The sequence below is a fragment of the Dipodomys ordii genome, unplaced genomic scaffold (assembly GCF_000151885.1).
Source record: "Dipodomys ordii isolate 6190 unplaced genomic scaffold, Dord_2.0 Scaffold105, whole genome shotgun sequence".
Lineage (NCBI taxonomy): Eukaryota > Metazoa > Chordata > Mammalia > Rodentia > Heteromyidae > Dipodomys > Dipodomys ordii.
In genome coordinates this window covers 770,468-792,624 of record NW_012267321.1, presented here as the reverse complement: position 1 = coordinate 792,624, position 22,157 = coordinate 770,468, and the positions used below count along the sequence as shown (strand labels likewise).

The following is a 22,157-nucleotide window of genomic DNA, read 5'->3' as shown; positions in this document are numbered from 1 at the left end:
TGAAGAGCTGAGGGACAGCGCCCAGGCCCAGAGTTCAGGCCCCAGGGCCAGAAAAAATAAATAATACAAAGAAGCATGCCAGGAAAGTCTGGGCCCTAAGGGGCCTTGTAAATTGGGTACTGAGGAATGGAACTCAGGGCTTCATGCATGCTAGGCAAGCACTCTACCACTAAACCCCATTCCCAGCCCCGCTCTTAGTTTCAAAACCACATAATGAAGTAAATTTTATTGGCCCATTCCATAGCCAGGCACACCCCACAGAGTCATTTCTTTTTCCCTGCTCCTACTCATTTGCATTCAACATGAATGACCACGTGCGTAAACACCAGAGCAAATGTCTGGTGAATATGGAAAGATGGAGGGAGTAAGGGAGGGACTAAGGGGAGAAGGGTTAGCATGAATGATAGTACTTACCCAGAGAAGAGCTGTCCCGGCCTGGGGGTCCCATTCGCCCTTTCTCTTTCTTGCCAAACAGCCGGCCTATGGATGACTTGATGCTCTTTTTCTTGGGGGCTTTGTGCAGGGAATCTGGGGTACCCTCACTGGACAAACAGGAGAGAGTCAGGGCACACTCTTTTGTTGTTGTTGTTGTTGGGTCCAATCGTGGGGCCTGAACTCTGGGCCTGGGCGCTGTCCCTCAGCTCTTCAGTTCAAGGCTAGCGCTTTACCACTTGAGCCATAGAGCCAGCTTTTTAATTTTTGCTTATGTGGTACTGAGGAATCAAACCCAGGGCCTCAGGCATGCAAGGCAAGCGCTCTACCACTGAGCCACCTTCCCAGCCCCAGGGCACACTCTTTCCACCATTTTTTTTCTTTTCTTTTCTTTTTTGTTGGTCATGGGGCTTGAACAGGCCCTGAGGCCTGAGCACTGTTCCTGAGTACATTTTGCTCAAGGGGAGCACTCTACCACTTTGAGTCACAGAACCACTTCCAGTTTTCTGTTGATAAGTCTGGAGATAAGAGTCTCACAGGCTTTCCTGCCCAGGCTGCCTTTGAACAGCAATCTTCAGATCTTAGCCTCCTGAGTAGCTAAGATGACAGGCCTGAGCCACAGCACTGGGCCTTCAACCATTCTCCTTCCAAAGCTCTGTCCTCCCAGCTGAGCCTTCCAGGCAAGCTCCTCCCCACTCTTACTGCCTGTCCCCTGGCTCACCTTCCCCGGGAAGGTCCCCCATCTTCCAGGGACCCCGCCTGCAGTGCTAAGGCTTGGGTCATTCTTTCAAGACGGGCCGAGCGGGGAGTGGGGGGTGGCGTGTCTCCTGGGATAGCTGGCCCCTCCCCTCGTGGAGCCCCAGCTTCCTCTTTGGGGATATGATTCTGAGGACAGAGAAGCACAGGGGTTTGATTAAGTTGGAGGGTCATCTTGGGAGCTGCCCATGAATGGGGATGTCTATGGGGGAGTCTGGGATGACACAGGGGTGGGGGGCAGAAAGACAATGCCTAGCCTGGCGCTGGTGGCTCACGCCTGTAATCCTAGCTATTCAGGAGGCTGAGATCTGAGGATCGCGGTTCAAAGCCAGCCCGGGCAGGAAAGACTGTGAGACTCCTATCTCTAATAAACCACCAGAAAACCGGAAGTGGCGCTGTAGCTCAAGTGGTAGAGCACTTGCCTTGAGCTGAAGAGCTGAGGGACAGCGCCCAGGCCCAGAGTTCAAGCCCCATGACCAACAAAAAAAAAAAAAAAAAAAAGAAAGACAATGCCTACAGCTCTTTGGAGCCCAGCCAAGCTCATATTTATACACCTTGGCTTCTGGTGTCATGAGTGGGAACTGCTTGGCCTCAATGCTAAGGAGTAACCGGTCCTACAAAGAGGAAAGCAGGCATTAAGGTCATAAAGAGATATATATCTTTTTTTTTTTTTTTTGGTCAGTTGTGGGACTTGAACTCTGGGCCTGGGTACTGTCCCTGAGCTCTTCAGCTCAAGACTAGACCTCTACCACTTGAGCCACTTCTGGTTTTCTGGTGGTTTATTGGAGATAAGAGTCTCATGTACTTTCCAGCCTGGGCTGGCTTTGAACCACAATTCTCAGATCTCAGTCTCTTCAGTAGCTAGGATGACAGGTGTGAGCCACCAGGTGGTGTGAGCCACCAGGCGGTGTGAGCCACCAGTGCTTGGCTGATATATATATTTGTCCCTAGAATACTCACGGCCTTGTCGGTGCCCTCACGGGCAGGGCTTGGTGGTGCCAGGCGAGGTGTTGAATGGCCTGAGCTGGGAGGAGACGGGCTGGCAAGGGTGGAGGTGGTGAGGGATGGGGGCAGAGAGCAGCTGCTTCGGTATCGGCTCAGGGAATCAAGGCCAGAGCTGGACACTCGGCTTTCCAGCTCTTCAGCCCTCTGTTCTGTTGTCTCTTTCTCCTCTTGGATTAGCCTGGGGCAGGAAGCAACAGTCAGAGACACACAGACAGACAGAAATAGAAAGAGAGGGTGCTGAGGGAAGGGAGTCTGTGATGAGAAAGTTCAGTGGGGCAAGAAGAATGAAGTTAGAAACTTTGGGCGAGTTCACCATAGCTTCTTAGATTCAAGGGGAGACAAGGTGTGATTGACAGGCTCAGGAGAACATGGAAGGACTAGGGCTGTTAGGGAGATCAGGAGCCATGATCAATTTAGCTCAGAAGAGAACCAAGCTGTTAGACAAATTCACAACAAAAAAAGAGCCAAGCAACAGTGGCTCACGCCTGTAATCCTAGCTACACAGAAGGCTGAGATCTGACTATGGATATTTAAAGTCAACCCAGGTAGGAAAAGTCCAAGAGCCTTTATCTGCAATGAATCACCAAAACAAGCTGGAGGTAAAGGTGAGGCTCAAGTGGTAGAGCTTTAGTCTTGAGTGAAAAACCTAAAGGACAGAACCCAGGCCCCTGAGTTCAAGCCCCAGTACTGATACACACACAAAACTAAAAATCATATAAAAGGTTTCTATGGGGAAGAAATAATGCTCCAAGCAAGATCACAAGGGCAAAGTCATCACACAATACCATCTGGAAGCCTGTGGAGTCATTCTCTCACTATGTGACAACGGATAACTCCAGTCTGAGTTTGAATGGAAGGCAGCAGCTATGTTGTTCTTATGTGCTGGATGCCCATGAAGAACGTTTTCTTAGAAAACTGCCAAGTTAGCTGAGCACCAGTGACTCACGCCTGTAATCTTAGCTACTCAGGAGACTGAGATCTGAGGATTGTTGTTTGAAACCAGCCTGGTACAGGAAAGTCTGTGAGACTCTTATCTCCAATTAATCACAGAAAAAGCCAGATGTGGCACTGTGGCGCAAGTGGTAGAACGCTATTCTAGAGCAAAAGGAGCTCAGAGACAGTACCAAGGCCCAGAGTTCAAGCCCCAGGATCAGAACTAAGGCAAATTTCTGGGCCATCAGGGTGGATAGAGATGGGAGTTTCTAAATAAGTCACACACTTTTGTTGTACTAGGTAGAAATTCTGGAGGTCTAAACTTGAGATTTCATGGCTCTTGTTCAAGGGTAGATGAATTCTTCGTGTTTTGAGTTGGGAATCTTGGATTATGTGGAGAATCCTAAGGAATTGGAAGATTCTTGAGTACCAGTTACATGAAGTCATTGATTTTGTTTGTTTTTTTGTTTTTTTGGGTCCGGTCGTGGGGCCTGAACTCTGGGCCTGGGCGCTGTCCCTCAGCTCTTCAGCTCAAGGCTAGCACTCTACCACCTGAGCCACAGCGCCACTTCCGGCTTTTTTCTTTTTGCTTATGTGGTACTGAGGAATCGAACCCAGGGCCTCTGGCATGCAATGCAAGTGCTCTACCACTGAGCCACCTTCCCAGCCCACATGAAGTCATTGAATCTGTGCTGTTCTGGAAGATTCTTGATGTACTGAATTGAAAATTTGGGAATTTTGAAATCCAGTCCTTGGCACCCCTGGAAATGCTGAGTCCTGGCTGAGGGACTTATATATAACATGGTAGTACATGAGGATTTCTGGAGGGGATTTCTGCGGGGACACAGTATCCTCATTCACTGGGGGGAGGGTTGGATTGGGGTTCCATTATGATGATGGGAGTGGAGATCGGCACAGAGAGAAGCGGAACCAGGGCTACAAATGTGGCATAATGGTAGAATGCTTGCCTAGCATGCATGAAGTCCTGGGTTCAATTCCTCAGTACCATATAAACAGAAAAGATAGGAAGTGAGGATGTGGTTTAAGTGGTAGAGTGCTAGCCTTGAGCACAGAGAGGCTCAGGGACAGTGTCCAGGTCCTGAGTTCAAGCCCCAGGACTGGAAAAAAAGAAAAGAAAAAGAAAGAAGTGGAGCCAGAGGGGTTGTGAAGTCAGCTCAAGTCAAGGTTAGCTCAAAGCCAAGTAGACCTAGGCCTGGCCTTACTTGATCTCCTTGTTGATGGCCTCCAGCTGCTCCTGAAGCATGATGGCCAGGGTCTGCACGTCAGCCTGCCCACTGGGGGACAGCAGCTCGGCCCCAAACATCCCCTCTGCCTCCTCCTCATCGGAGCCATCCAGCTCCCCGGGGAATGGGGGCGGCATGGATCCTGCAGGGGTAGACCGCTCCCAATCCTGTCTCTGTATGGGGACAGAGGGACACTGAACAGGTGGTGGTTCTGGGTCTTTGCTTTCCTCTCTGATCCTGCCTACAGGTGGCACCACTTTGCCCAGCCCAGCTACTTAATGGACAGGTTCCTTTCTTAACTCCTCCCCCAACTCACCCCAGGCCCTGCCCACACTTTTGATTGGCTCCTCTCGGATTCCTATTTCCTAGACCCAGCCCACTTCATGTATTGACCTGGCCCCACCCACTCTGGGATAGGGCACTGTACCCCCCCACCCATTAGTACTCTCAGATGCTCACCAGGTAACAGGACACCCAGGCAGGCCAGGGATGATGGGAGTTGTGGGAAGGTGGGGGAGGGAGGGAAAGAAGAGAAGATGGATGAGTCCAGGAAACCCTGCCTCTCAACCCAGCCTCCCACCTAAGCCCCAGAGGTTGGCCTCCACTCCCCTCAGCTGCCCCCCTAAGCCCCCTTAGTCCAGGCCCCAGAGGTGGCAGCTGACCTTGGAGGGTTCATCCTTTACTCCTGACCAGCGGCTTCTCTTGCTTGCCCGGCCACTGCCGGCCCCATAAGGGTCAAGGGGGGCACCAGAAGGTAACGTGGGAGCCTGGGAGTAACGGAGTTCCAGGGCACTGCCAGGAAGAGACCTGTGGGCATGGGAGAGACAGAGGTCATAGAGTTGAGGTAAAAAATTAGAGGGAAGCCAGGAGATGGTGGCTCATGTTTCTCATCCTAGCTATTCAGGAGGCTGAGATCTGAGGATTGTGGTTCAAAGCCATCCCAGGCAGGAAAGTCCTTGAGACTCTTATCTCCACTGAACCAAGTGGCTCAAGTGGTAGAGAGCTTGAGCAGAAAAAGCTTAAGGACAGCATCCAGGCCCCAAGTTCAAGCCTCATCACTGACCAAAGAGAGAGAGAGAGAGAGAGAGAAGGATGTGGGCTGGGCATGTGGCATGGCTTAGTGGTAGAGTGCGTACACCACATCAACATCTCCCTGAGCAGAGGAGGGGCAGGTGAGCTATGATTACCTAGAGTAAGAGGATGGCGGCCTTCCCCGAAGCTGGTCAATTTCCATCTGCATCCTCTCCATTTCAGCCAAGAGTTGCTCCTGGAGAGAAGAGGTTGGAGAAATCAAGTCAGAAAGCCTTGTTTTCCAGAATTGTGGCTCCTTTCCCCTTCCTTCCTCTCCCTCCTCCCTGCCTCCCCCCCACCCCCACCCCGGCCACCTCCACCCCAGACCTTGTTAAGCAACAGCTCATCTTGTAACTTCTTCATGTTGGCGATCTCCTCACTCAATGAGTTCTGTGGGCACAGGGGTGAAGTGAGGGAGTGGGAAGGAAGGAGACATGCCCTAGGGGCTGCCAACAGCCCCTGGAAGATTCCAGTGGGGACAACTAGGGAGCTTCAAGGGAGGGAGGGTCATGGGGCCAAAGACACCTCTAGGGTGAGAAGCCCTGGAAGCCCTGGGCTTCAATGTTCTGTGTGATCTCAGAGGGCTTGGGGTTTGAGTGTTTGGGGCACTTGAGAAAGAGCTAAGGGAGCTGGGAAGGTGGCTCAGTGGTAGAGAGCTTGCTTCACATGCATATGGCCCTAGGTTCGATTCCTCAGCACCACATAAACAGAAAAAAGCCAGAAGTGGTGCTGTGGCTCAAGTGGTAGAGTGCTTGCCTTGAGCTAAAGAGCTGGTGGACAGAGGACAGAGCCCAGGCCCAGAGTTCAAGCCCCACGACCAACCCAAAAAAAAAGAGAGCTAAGGCCAGCCAGCACCAGTAGCTCACTTCAGTAATCCTAGCTATTCAGGAGACTGAGCTCTGAGGATGATGGTTCAAAGCCAGCTGAGGCAGACTTTGAGACTCTTATCTCCAATGAACCACCAGAAAACCAGAAATGGAGCTGTGGCTCAAGTGGTAGAGCACTCTTCTTGAGCTGAGAGCTGAGAGACAGCGCCCAGGCCCAGAGTTCAAACCTCACGACAGACAATAAGATAAAATAATAATAAAAAATTTTTAAAAACCCAAAGAGCTAAGGACTTGGGGTATTGTTACTGCCTAGAATTCATCTACTGACAGCTTAGATTCAGGGCCAGGTTTGGGGAGATCTCGGATCGTGGCTCTGGGCGCCGTGTCTGGGGCCGCAGGACTGCGGCAGGAGGCAGGCCGGGACACAGCGGTGATGGGCGGCCTGGGCCGGCGCACCTTCTCCTCCAGAGCCCCCATGCGCTCTTTGAGGTGCAGCTGTAGGCGCTCATTAGACTCGCTCAGCAGCTTGTCCACCGTTTCCGACAGCCGCTTGTTGTGATCATCGTTCATCTTCTCCCGCTGCCGTGCCTATCCAAAGGAGAGCCAGGCGGGGACTCTCAAGGTCGCCCCCCCCCCCCCCCCCCCCCCCCCCGCACTAGGCCTGGCCCTCGCTGGGAGCCACGCCTCCACCCACGCCCTCCCCGCCTACCACCGAAGTCCATCCCCGCCTCAGAGCCCCATCTTCTCCGTTGTCCTCAGCTCCCTCACCCGCTGCAGCTCCTGGTTCTTCTCCTCCAACTGGGCCTCCAGCTGCCGAAGCCGCTCTTCAAAATTTCCGTGCCGCTCCTCAGCCTGGAGAACCAGAATCCACTCAGCACCATTCAGCACGGTGGCCCCGCCCCTTCCAGACTGGACGCTAGGCCCCGCCCCTTCCAGACTGGACGCTAGGCTCCACCCCTTCCAGACTGGACTTGAGATCCCGCTTCCTGGGCTCCAGCTCCACTCGGGACCCGCCCCCCTGTCTCCTCTGTCCCTGCCGGCACTGTTCCATCACCCTCAGATTACAGGCCACCCACACTAGAAAACAACGTAACCTCACTCCCAATAGCCCAAATCTTGCTCCATTCCAAGATGGAGCCCCAAGGCCAACTTGTTCCCCAGAATCCAGGCTTTCTTGTCACTCTAGGGCCCACTCCATTTAAGCCCCGCCCCCATTGGGCCCCCCTCCAGGCCCCACCCCTCAGACCCCACCCCTCCCTCCATCCTAACTTTGTTCAGCGCTGCCACCCTCTGGGCCAGCTGCGCCTCGATCTCGGGCAAGGTCTCGGCCTTCTGCAGTGTCTGCTGCAGCTTCTGCTTGGCATCGTCCAGCCACTCGGCCAGCTGACGGCTCTTCTCTTCACTCTGGAGGAAGGAGAGGCCAGGAGAGCAAAACAGGGCTAGGTCACGTGGACCCTAGCCTCACCCCGATACCCCTGGCCCAGTAGGCCCCCACCTGCCGATACAACGAGTCTTTGCTGGCCAATTCATTCTCCAGCTTGTCATTGGCATCGTGCAGAGACGTAGCTTCGCGCTGGGCGCTCAGGTAGCGCTTCTCCAGCGTGGTGATCCGCTCCTCCATATCCTCCCTCTGAGCCAGAGCCTGTGGAGGGGGCAAGAGACCTTGGAGTCCACAACTCCCAGAAGGCCATGGGGGTGCTCTAGGATTAGAACAGCAAACCAGAACCCCGTGGTGTCCTGGGAAATGAATCCAGGACTCAATGTCAGGTGCTCTAGGCTCAGGACTGCAATCTTAGCTACTCAGGAGACTGAGATCTGAGGATTGTGGTTTCAAAGCCAGCCCAGGTGGAAAATTCTGGAAGACACCAATTAACCTGAAGTGCAGGAGTGGCTCAAGGCGTAGAGTGCCAGCTTTGAGGGAAAAAGGCAAGCAAGAATTTTTAGGCCACATGCTGGTGGGGAGGCTGAGCTCTGAGAATTGAAGTCCAAAGCCAGCCAGGGCAGGAAATTCCATGAGATTCTTTTTTTTTGGTCCAGTCACGGGGCCTGAACTCTGGGCCTGGGCGCTCTCCCTCAGCTCTTCAGCTCAAGGCTAGTGCTCTACTACTTGAGCCACAGCGCCACTTCCGGCTTTTTTCTTTTTGCTTATGTGGTGCTGAGGAATCGAACCCAGGACCTCATGCATGCAAGGCAAGCGCTCTACCACTGAGCCACCTTCCCAGCCCAATGAGATTCTTATCTCTACTTAACTACCTGAAAACCTATGAAGCTGTGGCTCAAAGTGGTAGAGCACTCACCTTGAGCAAAAAAGCTCAGGGAGAGCACCCAGGCCCTGAGTTCAACCCCCATCACACACACACACACACACACACACACACACACACACACACACACGTTTACAGCCCTGAGGACTGGCAAAAAAAATCCAGGACCCACATTTCTTAGTAGATAATTTAGTCATAAGAATTACAGGGCTTAGCCGGGCGCTGGTGGCTCACACCTGTAATCCTAGCTACTCAGGAGGCTGAGATCTGAGGATCATGGTTCAAAGCCAGCCATGACTCTTATCTCCAAAACAGGAAGTGGCACTGTGGCTCAAAGTGGTAGCACCCAGGCTCAGAGTTCAAGTCCCATGACTAACAAAAAAAAAAAGAAAAGAAAAGAAAAGAAAACCAGGTGCTGGTGGCTATGCCTGTAATCCTAGCTACTCAGGACGCTGAGATCTGAGGATCGTGGTTCAAAGCCAGCCCAGGCAGGAAAGACTGTGAGACTCCTATCTCCAATAAACCACCAGAAAACCAGAAGTGGCGCTGTAGCTCAAGTGGTTGAGCGCTCGTCTTGAGCTGAAGAGCTGAGGGACTGTGCCCGGGCCCAGAGTTCAAGCTCCACGACCGACCAAAAAATAAAATAAAATAATAAAAATAAATAAATAAATAAAATAAAAAAAGAATTACAGGGCTTATTCCAGAAGTATGAAATACTGATACAAGGAAAACTGCTATATCTAATAACCAGAACCAGTTACTTAGCCCATGCTTTCAGATGGAGGACTCATATTAGAGTTCTAAATCCCAAGGCTCAGAAAGAAAGAGTTGAGACTCTTGAGGCACTGAATCCAGGTTCCACCATGAACTGAATGACTTGGGACAAAAAGGAAGGGGGGAAGCTGGGTGCTGATGGCTCACACCTGTAATCCTAGCTACTCAGGAGGCTGAGATCTGAGGATTGTGGTTCAAAAGCCAGCGTGGGCAAGAAAAGTCCATGAGACTCTTATCTCCCATGAACCACCAGAAAACCGCAAATGGTGCTGTGGCTCAAGTGGTAGAGTGCTCACCTTGAGCTGAAGAGCTGAAGGATAGTGACCAGGCCCAGAGTTCAAGCCCCACAACCGACCAGAAAAAAAAAAAAGGAAGGGGGCAAGGCCAGGGCAGGGGAATGACACAGGGCAGCCCCCCAGCACTCCCACCTCACCTCCTTGAGGTCCCGCTGCAGCTTGGACTTGGCTTCCTCCGCCTTACCCAGCTCGCGGTGAGCGGTGCCCAGCTCCTCCTCCAGCTGGCTCATCTGACGGCACAACACCGCCAGGCGCTCCCGCAGCTGGCACACCTCGGCACGCTGTCGCTCCAGGGCCTCCTCCAATTCTGCCGTGCGCCGGCTAGAATCCCCACCAGGACCCAGGCCATTAGCAAGGGTCTGGGGTGAGAGAGGAAGAGAGAGAACCCAGAGAGGAGGTCACAGAGACAGAGAGAGAAGATGCAAGAAGAAATTCCATCAGCATTTCCCTGATCAGTCTCCATGGGTGGCCAGGGGTCCCAGGAGTTAACTATGTGACCTGCAGTAAGCTAGTAAGGATCTTAAGGATTTGATAGTCCTAGGGTCAGTAAGGAGCAAAACAAATATTAAAATACACATCAAAAGTTAGGGAGTTGCCAGGCACCGGTGGCTCACTCAATGCCTGCAATCCTAGCTACTCAGGAGGCTGAGACGTGAGGATCATGAAAGCCAACCAGGGCAGAAAAGACCAGTGAGACTCTAATCTTTTTCTGGGGGGGGGTCTGGTCATGGGGCCTGAACTCTGGGCCTGAGCGCTGTCCCTCAGCTCTTCAGCTCAAGGCTAGCACTCTACCACTTGAGCCACGGCACCACTTCTGGCTTTTTTCTTTTTGCTTATGTGGTGCTGAGGAATTGAACCCAGGGCCTCATGCCTGCAAGGTAAGCACTCTACCATTGAGCCACCTTCCTAGCCCGAGACTCTAATCTTTAACCAACAAAAAGCTGGAAGTGGAGCTCTGGCTCAAGTAGTAGAGCTCCAGGCTTGAACAATAAAGCTAAGGGACAGGGGGCCCAGGCCCTGAGTTCAAGCCCAGTACATGCTGGGAGGGAGGGAATCAAGTTAGGAAGCTGACTGGATGCCACAGGAAAGGGACTTGCACCTCTTACCTGTCCATCCCCATCTTTGCCAGGCTCTTCCAGCCCTGACCGCCGTCTAGACAACTGGTCTCGAAGATTCAGAGTCTAGAAACAAAAGAAGACCAGAGCAAAGGACATCCTAGAATCCCACCTCTACTTCCCCCCTGAAAGGCAGTTTTCCTCTTTCATCTTGTCTTTCCCATCCAATTGTTTTCTTAAGAGGAGGCCTGAGCCCCAGCCTTAAATTCTCACTCCTCCTGGGAGGGTCTGGCTTCTTCCCACGATCCAGCCCCATTGGTGTTCAGCCTATGGAACTCTCCATCAGTTCCTTGGTTCCCGCCCCTTCTTGTCCCCACCCCCACCTCCTGATTGCTCAGTTCCAGCTCCTCCTCTAGCACGGCCACTCGCTCCAAAGCCATCCGCAATCTTTCTCGGACCTGGGGATGAGGAAAAGGACGATAGAGGTAGGATAAGAATGAGATGCGGACCAGACCCACATCCCTGGAACAACCCCAGAGGCAGGTGTAATAGGATAATATGAAAATTCCTCTCTGTAATGGGCACGAGGCTCCACCCACAGACCAAGCAGCCTCTCCCACTGGTACCCCCAACCCTTGTTCATTTTTCTGTTGTCAGTCTGAGGGGTCCCAGCCTGGTAACCTGTACCAATCAATCACTAAAGATCCTTCCACTTAGGATAGCCCCAACCAATCACAGCCAGGATCTTCATCCAGGCTATCCATACCTTTTCATCTAGGGCCTTGTGATGCTCGAAGAGGGATTTTAGAGCCTTAAGCACCTCCACCTCGGAGGAGACCCCTCCTGGTGACTGGGCCTGGCGCTTCACCACAGTCATGCGCAGTGACCTCTCGTGCCTGGACACCAGGCACTCCAAGTGTTCCAGGAGAAGCTAGAGGGATAAAACACGAGTCAAGGAAAAGAGGCCAGGGGCTAGGAAACCAGCGACAGACGGAGACCAACCAAAGGAACACTGGGAGAAACAAGTCAGGAAAGAGAGAGAGTGCACGGATAAGAGCCCAAGAGCAGATGATTAAAAAAAAAAAGTGAGTCCCGCCAGGAAATGGGAGCAGAGAAAGACACGAAAAAGAAGTATAGAATAAAAAGGAGTTGGACAGCAACACCCCACGGCCCTCTCTGTCCCCAAGGCCCTGTCCCCAAACCCCTCACCCGCGTGTTGTTGCGCTCGGCCTTCAGCTCTGCAATCTCTTCCTCTCTCTCCAGCAGCTGCTCCCGACATAAGTTCAGCTCCTTAGTCAGAGCCGCAAACTCCTGTCCAGAAGTGGGCACGACAGGGACGACCAATCAGTCCTTTTTCTAAGTCCCTCATTCCAAGGCAGTTTGAAGGCCCCGCCCAACCTAGCTAAGTCCCGCCTTTCTTGCCGCCTAGTTCCGCCCATGAACGATTAGCCAATCAGAGACCTCACCTCTTGAGGCTCCAAGCCCCGCCTGCCAAGGACTATTTTCCCAGGCCCCGCCCTTCCAAGTGCCAAGCCCCGCCCACGGGCCGCCCTCGGGCTGCCCTCGCTCCTCAGGTCCCGCCTCCCGGCGGCCCCGCCCCGGCCCCGCCCAGACCTGGGGCAGGGCGATGCTGAGCTGTCGCTGCAGCGAGTCCTTCTCGTGGCCGAGCTCGCGCAGCCGCAGCTGCGCCGTGGCCAGGCCGTCCTGCGCCTCGCGCAGCGTCTCCAGCAGGCGCTCCCGCTCCGTGAGCATCGTGACCATGAGGCGCTCCAGCTCGCCGCCCGCCTCGTCCGGGCCCAGCGCCGAGCCCCGCCGGCCATCCTCGCTGATGGTGGGCATCACCTCGCACATCATGGCGGCGGTGCTGGCCTGCGGAGGCAGAGAACGGAGGCACGGACATTAGGTTGCCACACGGGGGAAACTGAGGTGCGGTGTTAACTGAGGTGCGGCGGTGCAGACAGGAGAAACTGAGGCTTTGAGGCTCCAATCACAACACAGGGAAACTGAGGCACCCCCCATAGGGTGGCTCTACCAGGAAATCTGAGATGTAAGCTACCTGGGAAAACTGAGGTTCATCCATTATAATCATAAAGCAAGGTACACAGAAATACATTGCTTCCAGGAAAACAGCCTGGGCTACCTGGGTAAGAGCATTTGGAGAGGGCTGGGAAGGTGGCTCAGTGGTAGAGTGCTCGCCTTGCATGCGTGAGGCCCTGGGTTCGATTCCTCAGCACCACATAAGCAGAAAAAGCCAGAAGTGGGTGTTGTGGCTCAACTGGTAGAGTGCTAGCCTTGAGCTGAAGAGCTGAGGGACAGTGCCCAGGCCCAGAATTCAGGCCCCACGACCAACCAAAAAAAAAAAAAGAGCATTTGGAGAAACCGAGGTCTGACGCCACAGACAACAAACCCAGGCCTGGCCACATCATGGAACGGAACCCTGGGTGTTGGGGGATGGGGGAGAGGAGCAGTTCCCAAGTCACTCATTGTGACTTCTTTAAGAGGTCCTCAGCCCAATTGCACGTGTAGGAAAACTGAGGCCCAGACAGAAAGTCTTCCATTGCAGAATTAGGTCAGTAGAACGTGTTTGTCTGTGTCATGTCTCTAAGACAGGCCTCACCTACTATTCCGCTCAACTACTGTTTCTCAATTTCCCAGATACAGGACCCACACACATACACACAACTCCAGAAGCACTTTAAAGACCCACACTTCACTTGAAAAGCCTCAAAATTAAAAGCAAGACAGAAACCCAGCTGTGCTAGTCATCAGCTTGTTCACAAGTTCACTGTCCAAAATCTGCTTCAGGTTCCCAAAAGCTAGGCCCCTCAGTTGCCACCACCTCTAGACTTAAAAGTCTCAGCCTTCAGCTCCTCCCTCCCAATCCTAGAGTCAGAGCCAGCACACAGTCCTTATCTCCCAGTAGTTTTTAGCCTTCTCCCAAGAACCCCCAACTTCCAGCCTTGAAAGCCCCCCACCCGAATGCACAGCCCTGTATCAAGGATCCAGGGAGTTCTGGGAACACCCCCTACAACATCATTCTTCCCTCTCCCCCCCCTCCTCCCCCCCCTCCTCCCCCCCTTCCTCCAAACTCCAGCCCTGGAAGAGCACCAAGGGTGTGGGAGGTGAGGGGCGGGGCCTCTAGGGAGGCGGAACTTGATCCCCGATGCCAGGGGCGGGGCCAACATTAAGTGAGGCTCCGGAGCCACTCCCTCTTCATTTCAGGTCTGACAGGTCCAGCTGGCCCAGTCGAAAGCAGGAGGGACTTTCACTGTGTTCCTTCCTTTCCTTCCTCCCCAGACAGGCAGCGGTATAACCGGTTCTAAGAGTGAATAATTCCCAGCCCTGCCTAATATTCATACTGTACCCAAAGCCTGGGACGCCTGTGGAGAGAGGATTGAGAGGCTCTGGGACCTGGGAGGGGAGGCGGCTGGTAGCCTGAACCCTTGGGTCTTTGAAGTGGTGCATCTGAGAATCTAGCGCCCTAAATCCCAGCTCTGAGACTAGATTCAGGAAAAGCATTTATTAGACAACAGGCTAGCCTTAAGCCGAAACCCAACGTATTTTCCAGCTGCAACCTGCTCAGAAGATAGGACACAGAAGGGGTTTTAGGGAGGCTGTTCTGGAACCTGAGATTCACTGAGGAGACAGAACACAGCATAGAAGGACAGAGGATCTAGAAAGCTCAGAGCCCAGCAAAACTACTCAGTTCAAAAAGGACATGTGCGTCCACAGGCCTGAGAGTAAGATCCACATGCTGGAGTAAGTAGAACTGAAGTTTGGAGCCCAAAAGAACCCAATAACTTAAAAGAGTTCCTGGAGCCCAATGCTGGTGGCTCACGCCTATAATCCTAGCAACTCAGGAGACTGAGATATGAGGATCGCGGTTTAAAGCCAGCCCAAGCAGCAAAGTCCGTGAGACTCCTCTCTCCAATAAGATCACCAGAAAACCAGAAGTGGCTCTGTTGCTCAAGTGGTAGAGTGGTAGCGTTGAGCTGAAGAGATCAGGAACAGCAACCCAGGCCCAGAGTTCAAGCCCCACAACCGAAAAAAATAGAGTTCCTGGGTTACCTCAGAACCCTAAACATAGAAGGAAGTATAATGATGCATTTTTTGGGGGTCCAGTCGTGGGGCCACAGCGCCACTTCCGGCTTTTTTTTTTTTTCTGCTTACGTGGTGCTGAGGAATCGAACCCAGGGCCTTATGCATGCAAGGCACGCGCTCTACCACTGAGCCAACTTCCCAGCCTTAATGATGCATTCTTAGGAACATACCAAATAATAATGAGCTTAATCAAGGGTTACAAGCTACAACCCAGAACTGAGTCTAGCAGAAATGAAGGTATTAATACAGGGGTATTCTACCAGGGATCACAGTCTTATTCTAATCATGTGTCTAAATGATACTAGAATTGGAAGATAAAAGGTATGCTCTTGAACTCAGAACATGCCTCAGGGCTGAAGAAAAACAAAGACAGATAATTTGTCTGGAACTTGGAAACATCTGGAGGAAAATGCAGAAGATGCATGCTGAGAATTACGAATTAACTGAGATTAAAGATTGAACTAAACTGGCAAGGAAAGGGGGATGTTCTGGAAATAAGAACATCTTGAGACTGAGACTCTAGAAGAGGAGAAAGCCTAGAACACGCTTAGAATGCCAAAGTAGCAGATGGAGGAGAAAGCCCACAATCCTCCAGGCAATGAGTCCTACACTAAGGCCACACAGAGAAAACAGAAAAGATGGAAATGGATGGGCCTAAAACCTAGAACTTGAGGGAGGTAAATGTAATGTAGAACACTTATCATCAATCTTTCAGGCTTTAAGATCTTGAAATAAATTCCAGAGCTGATAGAATTTGAAGACAGCTAGAAGGCCTAGTTGGTACATAGAGAATCTGAAAGTTAGAAAGAATGTCCTTGGGAAGAGAAAGGAACCTAAAATAATGCTAAGGATATGGCCAGAACCTAGAACTGTGAAAATTCATCTGAGAGCAAGTAAAGACTGGCTGCTAGAACTCTGTAACATGTCTGAAGAGAGGGCAAGATCAAAGCATGGTTTCTAAGACATTATTATTTAGCTATGTGAAAAAACAAATGGAGGCCTACATAATGAGTTCCAGGCCAACCTGAGCTACACAGCAAGACCCTGTCTCTAAATCAAAGCAAAAAACTAGTGGGGTTCAAGATATAGCTCAATGACTGGGCACCAGTGGCTCACGCCTGTAATCCTAGCTACTCAGGAAGCTGAGATCTGAGGATCAAGGTTCAAAGCCAGCCTGGGCAAAAGTCTGTGAAACTCTGATCTCCAATGAACCACCAGAAAACCGAAAGTGGCGCTGTGGCTCAAGTGGTAGAGCACTGGCCTTGAGCTGAAGAGCTGAGGGACAGTGCCCAACCCCAGAGTTCAAGGCCCACAACCAACAAAAAACAACAAAAACCAAAAAAAAAAAAAAGATTAATGGAAAGAAGACATGCCTAGAATTTCCAGAGTGTAGCATCTTGCTTAGAACTTAGATCACATCTTGGTTGAAGATAGAACAGAGATATCAACTGAACATGTTCTAATACTGCTTGGTAGCAGTAAAAAAAAAAAAAAGGCACCTTACAACTAGAAATATACAAGGAAGGCTCTAGAGCATATAATTCATCTAAACTGCAGGCACACCTGGAGGAAAGAATTCATGTTTGGATCACTGGCCTGAGTGTACCTGAAGTGTGGGACAGTATGATACAGGACTTGGGAGGCAATGAGGGGCTTGGAACCCCTCAAGTCTTAGGGGAGTCTCTAGGCCTTAGGGGAGACAGAAGATTGGGGAAGCTTAAGCACCTGAGATGACATGGGGCTAAGGCAAGGGTTTGTCAAGGCCATGTGATCTGTGAGGTTTAATGGGAGTCAGGAGCCATGGGAAGCTGAGGAGGTAAATACAGGTCAGGATGGGTAGACAGATGCAGAGCCTGGGTCTTTGTAAAGGTTAAAGGGCAAGGGGTTAGGAGCTTGGGAGCCAGAATCCTTTTTAAGATCTGGGGCAGAGGGTCCAGGTAAAGGCAAATGGACAGACAGTGCAGAACCTGAGGTCTGAGCTCCTGGGTTTCTGAAAGGATGCAGGTCTGGGAACAGACACCTAGGTCTCCAAAAGGGATAGGAGCTAAGGAATTGTTTTTAAAAAATGCTGAAAAGAAGGGTTATGGCGCCTGAGTCCCTAAGAGAACAGATGCTGAGGTGCCAGGAGGCTGAGTCTATTTGTCTGAGGGACACAAGGGTTTGTTAAACTGGGTGCTATACAGGAAGCAAAGGCTGGAAAACTGGATTCCTGTGTCCTGACCCGAGTGAGGGCTGTGTCCACAGACAGATGAACAGAACCAGTGGAAGCTGGAGGTTGGGGTGCCTGCCTGAGTCCCTACAATGCACGAAGCAGGAACATTCAGAAATCCTGGCTCCTCAGGGAACACCTGGAGTCATAAAAAGCCAGGGTGCTAAGAATGCGTCCCCCCCCCGCCCCCGGCACCCTGCCAGCCAGGCCATCCGAACCCTGTGGCCCGGGTATCCCCGGGTCAAAGAAGCGGCGGCAGCCGAGGGAGGGGGAGATCCCCAGCGCCGCCGGCGCCCCCTCCCTGGCGGCGGCTGCACCAGGTGCCCTGCAGACCATGGACAGCTCCAGAGCGGGCCTGTGTCCAGCACGGTCGACGAACCGGCCTGGACCGAGACACCATCGCCTGTTCCAACCAGAGGCTGGAGCTGGCCACACGGGTGTGCGGACCGGGGGGGGGGGGCGATGGGGGCCGGCTGGTGGCTGGGGGAACCTCACAGAGCTCTGGCCGGTGACTGGAGCTCCCGGCACTGGGCCCAGGAAGAGGGATCTAGGTTTCCCCGGGGGTCCCCAGGGTCTGAATGGAGGTGTGTGTGTGGGAGACCCAGGCTCCTGGGGCCTGGAGGAGGCGCAAGGAGACAGTGCGCCTGGGATTCGGGGGTTCGGCGGGGGACTCCACTCGGGCCAGGGGCACGCCTGAGCCTCCTGGGCTGGGTTGTGGAATCTGGACCCCAGGGTCCCCGGGAGGACGAGGAAGGGAATTCAGGATCTCCGGGAGGCGGGGGAGGCTGGCGCAGGGGTCCCCGGGGTGGGCGCTGCCAGGCGGGCTGGGCCGGGCTCTTACCTACCTGGTCCGCGGCGGCTGCGGGCGGAGCTGGGCTGCTGGAGGGACGTGGGGTGGGGTGGGGGGGACCGGGCGGGGCCCCTGGCGGCGGCCGGGGCCCGGATCTGTGGCTCTGGAGCCCTGTCTCCGCCGCTCGCGCGGGCTCAGCGTCTCTTGCTCCGGCTTGGGCGCTGGGGACCCCCTCCCCCTCACAGTCTTACAGCTTTCTAGCCCCTAAAATAGACCCCTGGCACTGACACCGTCCAGCCTCCCCCCACGAGGCCGCAGCCACCAGATCCAGGGGTGCCCACCAGCGCCCCCCAAATCCCACCTTCCCCCCAAAAAATTTCCTCCTCCCTCCCCTCCCCCAGCAGCTCCCAGGCGGTCCTGGCCCCTTTAACAGGAGACTGACAGACGGCACTGGGTGGCCAATGGGAGACGGCCTCGGCGCCGGCCGGCGACTAGACCCCGCCTCCGCACGGGCAGGGAGGGGTCGCGCGGGCGGAGAGCTGGGGGCGGGGCCCTGGTGGCGTCGGCCAATAGGCGCGCGGCGTGCGGCGGCTGGGGCGGGAGGCGGAGCCCGGCAGGGGGATGATGTCACCTGGAGCGAGTGGCGCGCGGAGTGGAACGCGAGTCCGCGACCCCGGATCCCGGCGGTGGGGCGCGACGGCGGCCCTCACGCCGCACGGGGTGCGCGGGCAGGGCAAGCGAAGGGATGGGGAGAAAGGTTGGATTCTAAGGCCAGGGCGGCTCCCGGAAAAGACGTGCTTTAGTTGGAAGGTGGGGTGAGTGCCTGATGGGTGAGTGCACCTCCTCCTGCACCCCTGCGCCCGCCCGGGGAACTGCACGCGGCTCCCCCCGCCCCGACTCCCACGCAGACGGTAGTGCGGCCTACGGGGCTCCCCTCCACCCCCACCCCGTCGGACCAAGCTGATGGTTCGCTCCACCCCGCCCACTGGCCCCAGCCGCGACGACTGGGGACTCCTTGGTCAGATCGGCCTCAGAGGAGGAAGGGGGCAAGGGGCGTCGTCCTGGGTTCCACCCCCGCAGCCGGGGGTCCCAGCCTCCGCCCTCGGACTGGTCCAGAGGAGGGCAGCTTGCCTCTGCCTCCGCCTACTCCACCTCCGCCCCTCGCTCTCCCCCCCCCCCACGCGTTAAGACTCTTGTAACCCCCAGATGCTGGACAGATACACAGACACTCGGAGGAGGGTCAAAGATCTTTAAATAGAGAGCCAATGACAATAAACACTACTGGGGAGAGGAAGAGAAAGAGGGGGGAGGGGTCCGGATCTGGGGTTTCATCCTCGAGACTCCAAGGACCTGCAAGGGGAGGGGGGAAGATTGGGGAACCAGGCTCAGGGTAGGGGGCTGGGGGCTTGACAGCAGGATTGGGGTTTGGCTGGCCCGAGACTAGGAAGGTGAGTGCAAGGGCTCCAGAGGGAGCAGGTGTCAGATGCGAGGGGCAAGAGGGAACCTAGAGGGTCCCCAGGGATTCTGGGAGAACGCATGGGCCAGGGAGGGGTGGCAGAGTCAGAATGGCCAATAAACGCAGGTGAGGGCTGGAATCCAGGTCCCAAGAGCCGCTGGCCAGATTGAGGGGCTGGGGCGGGGGGGGGGGTCGGTGGAGACCCCAGGGGTGCGATGGCCATGGGCTCACGAGTAGCTCTGGTGCTGTTGGCGCCGGCGGGCGGAGCGCATCTTCTCGAAGCGGGCCTCCATCTCCTCCAGCACTCGTGGGGTATAGCGCACGACCAGTTTCACTGAGCCCTGGGCGGCCTTCAGCAGCTCCACGGCCTTCTCGTGCTGCTCACCCTCCACGCTCTGCAGGGCAGGGTAGGGCCACGCACACGCACACACACACCTGGGCCTGCTGCCCCCCATGCTCCACCCGGGACTCAGAGCTACTGGGGAGGTTGAAGAGCACAGCTAGAGAGCCCAAGGCCTCATGGGAGAATCATTGACTTCTGACTCCTAGTAGCCCCCAAAACCTCTAGCTGTCATGTCAGAGCAGTCCCAAACCCCAGTGAGAGCATAGCCATGACCACCAGGCCCATTCCAGACCTCTCCTTCCCATAAGTCCACTGACTTCCTGTTCTAACTTCTTCCTGGTCCCCACAGAACTGACTCCAAGCTCAGGCCTAGTCCTCTCATCCCTGAGCTCAAAGCCTCTCCCATTTATCCATCTCCCACAGTCACAGAAAGATGTTTCTGCACCCCCAAGCTAAGCCTATTCCTTGGCTTAGCCCCCCTGGGGACAAAAATCCCAGCTGAGAAAAACATCTCACCAGCTTCCCAATAACCTGTCCAGTGTGCTTCCTTCAACTCTCTAACCACAGTGATTTTAATTAGCCACATACCCCAGACCTCCATTAGAGCCAAATCCTTTCTCTTCCTCTCGGAGGAGTGGAGAATCACAGCCCTTACCTACAATATCCTCAGCCAGGATCACATTCTACCTTGTTTTCCTGAAGAACTCCTATTCACCCTTCAACACCCAACCCAATGGTTTTTCTTCTGCAAAAAAGTCCCTAGTCCTAATCCAGTTTGGGCTCCTTGAACAGCTACTTTTAGAGTCTTCCCGATTGTACAGCAGAACTGGCCACAGAGAGAGTGCTGAGTGTCAGATAAACAGGACAAGCAGGGATGAGGCTACAGCCCTGCCCCAGCCCCCACTCACCACACCATTCACAGACAGCAGCTGGTCCCCTCGCTTGAGGCCACCATGGCGATCAGCCACGCCTCCAGGAATGACCCGGGAGATGTAGATGGGTGAGTTCTGTTCTTTGCCACCCATGATGTTGAAGCCCAGCCCCTCGTCAGTTTTGGGCAGCTCCACTACCCGAGGATGTGCATGGCCCTCACTGGCTGTGAAGGCAGCCACCGTGGCCTGGGAGGGAGAAAGGACCTGGATGTGAGGGGCAGTTTGTGGTGCACATGAGAGCAATTTAGATTGAGGTCAACAGACCCCTTCCAGCCTCAACCAGGATCCCTGTGTGGTGGTTGCGTCCCTGTCCTCCATGTACCTGCTTTAGAAATGTCATGTGAGAAAGAAGTCTCTGTGTGGTGTGTGTGTGTGTGAGTGTGTGTGAGTGTGATTGAACTCGGGGCCCGAGTGCTGGTATTTCAAGGCTGGCACTCTACCACTTGAGCCACAGCACCATTTCTGGCTTTTGGTGGTTAATTGGAGATGAGTATCACAGACTTTCCTGCCCTGACTGGCTTTGAATCCTGATCCTCAGGATTCAGGATTAAGGGCTTGAAGTGTCATCTAGCTCCATTTGTATCTTGAACACTCAGTACCTGCCACTCTGGCTTTCTTATAGGCCTGGAAAGAACTGAGCCTCCAGGCAGCAGGGGTGGCCCAGAGAACTCTCCCAAGCTTTCTACTTAGTGACTCCCACCAGGGTGGCCTTCTAGGTAACATGCTGTTCTGGCTTCCGTGGGTTGCCTAAAGATGCCTTTGTATGACATTGAAATTAAAAACGCACAGTATTAAACATGATGACATATATGGGGTTATGCACATGTACACACAAATTGAAGAAAGGACAGCAGACTTAGAGGAGGAATCCAGTGCTGTAACTTCTTTGAACAACTAACCAAACCATTTAATGAAATGAATACCAGAAAGCTGAAACACATTGGGGGTAGGATGAGCAAACAAGGCGGGCACATGCATGGAGGAGGGGAAGCACATACAGTCATTATACTCAAAATTATGGACACTATTTAAAGGAAATTATAAATAAATGATCATAAGGCTGGCACAAAGATGTGGCAAATATCATAGAGGAGAAAACTGGGGGGGGGGGGGCTGGCTTCTGCAGGTACTGAGTTAGCCAGGGCGGTTCCGGGGCTGCCCTGAGCCAGGGGGTGGGGTGCTTACCTTGGCCGTGGCGTGAGCTCGGATCTCGGCACTGCCGGTGATGTCCAGCGTGTCGTAGAGCTGCTCGTACACCTGCGGGAAGACGCGGCCCGTCAGGGGTCCGCATGCCCCTTCCTCCCGGGATACAGTCGTCCCGGACTCTGGCCCCCGCCCCACCCCAGGGTCCCCCTCGCCCCCGCTGGGAGCCAGAGGAGACTGCAGCTCCCTACAAGGCCGAGCTCCCCGAGGCGCGGGCCGGGCCGGGGCCCCGGGCTCACCTCGCGGATGGCGGAGCAGAAGCGGCTCTGCAGGACTCGCTGGAGCGCCTGCAGCTTCTGCGGGGGCAGCTCCCCGCTGCGCTGCAGCCGCTCGAGCAGCTCCACGGCCCGGGACACGTCTGCGGGCCGGGGCGGGGCGGGGCGGCCCGGTCAGAGACGCACGGACGCGGAGACCCCGCTGGGGAAGCGAGGTGACCCGGAGGAAGGGCGAGGGCAGCGGCCCGGGA

At 54.3% G+C, this 22,157-nt stretch overlaps 2 protein-coding genes across 2 annotated transcripts in view; both read right to left on the bottom strand.

The window, feature by feature from the left end:
* The window catches only part of Ppfia3 (protein tyrosine phosphatase, receptor type, f polypeptide (PTPRF), interacting protein (liprin), alpha 3), a 20,259-nt gene extending 7,748 nt beyond the window's left edge, over positions 1–12,511 (bottom strand). Inside the window, exons 1-17 of the mRNA XM_013027575.1 lie at positions 12,272–12,511; positions 11,867–11,968; positions 11,424–11,588; positions 11,041–11,115; positions 10,709–10,783; positions 9,740–9,961; positions 7,764–7,910; positions 7,538–7,672; positions 7,037–7,120; positions 6,725–6,856; positions 5,769–5,831; positions 5,558–5,637; positions 5,033–5,177; positions 4,350–4,537; positions 2,149–2,371; positions 1,154–1,317; positions 411–542 (exon numbers count right to left, since the gene is read on the bottom strand). Of these exons, the coding sequence (XP_012883029.1) occupies positions 411–542; positions 1,154–1,317; positions 2,149–2,371; positions 4,350–4,537; positions 5,033–5,177; positions 5,558–5,637; positions 5,769–5,831; positions 6,725–6,856; positions 7,037–7,120; positions 7,538–7,672; positions 7,764–7,910; positions 9,740–9,961; positions 10,709–10,783; positions 11,041–11,115; positions 11,424–11,588; positions 11,867–11,968; positions 12,272–12,511 (2,372 nt within the window). The remainder of the gene's footprint in view (positions 1–410; positions 543–1,153; positions 1,318–2,148; positions 2,372–4,349; positions 4,538–5,032; positions 5,178–5,557; positions 5,638–5,768; positions 5,832–6,724; positions 6,857–7,036; positions 7,121–7,537; positions 7,673–7,763; positions 7,911–9,739; positions 9,962–10,708; positions 10,784–11,040; positions 11,116–11,423; positions 11,589–11,866; positions 11,969–12,271) is intronic.
* A 6,481-nt stretch (positions 12,512–18,992) lies between these two features.
* Positions 18,993–22,044, bottom strand: Lin7b (lin-7 homolog B (C. elegans)). Its single transcript, XM_013027828.1, has 5 exons — positions 21,931–22,044; positions 21,674–21,745; positions 20,465–20,674; positions 19,445–19,608; positions 18,993–19,107 (listed from the first exon to the last, which is right to left on the bottom strand). Exons 3-5 carry the CDS (start codon positions 20,579–20,581, stop codon positions 19,086–19,088), a joined length of 303 nt encoding a protein of 100 aa, XP_012883282.1. The 5' UTR covers positions 20,582–20,674; positions 21,674–21,745; positions 21,931–22,044; the 3' UTR covers positions 18,993–19,085.
* Between the last annotated feature and the right edge of the window lie 113 nt (positions 22,045–22,157).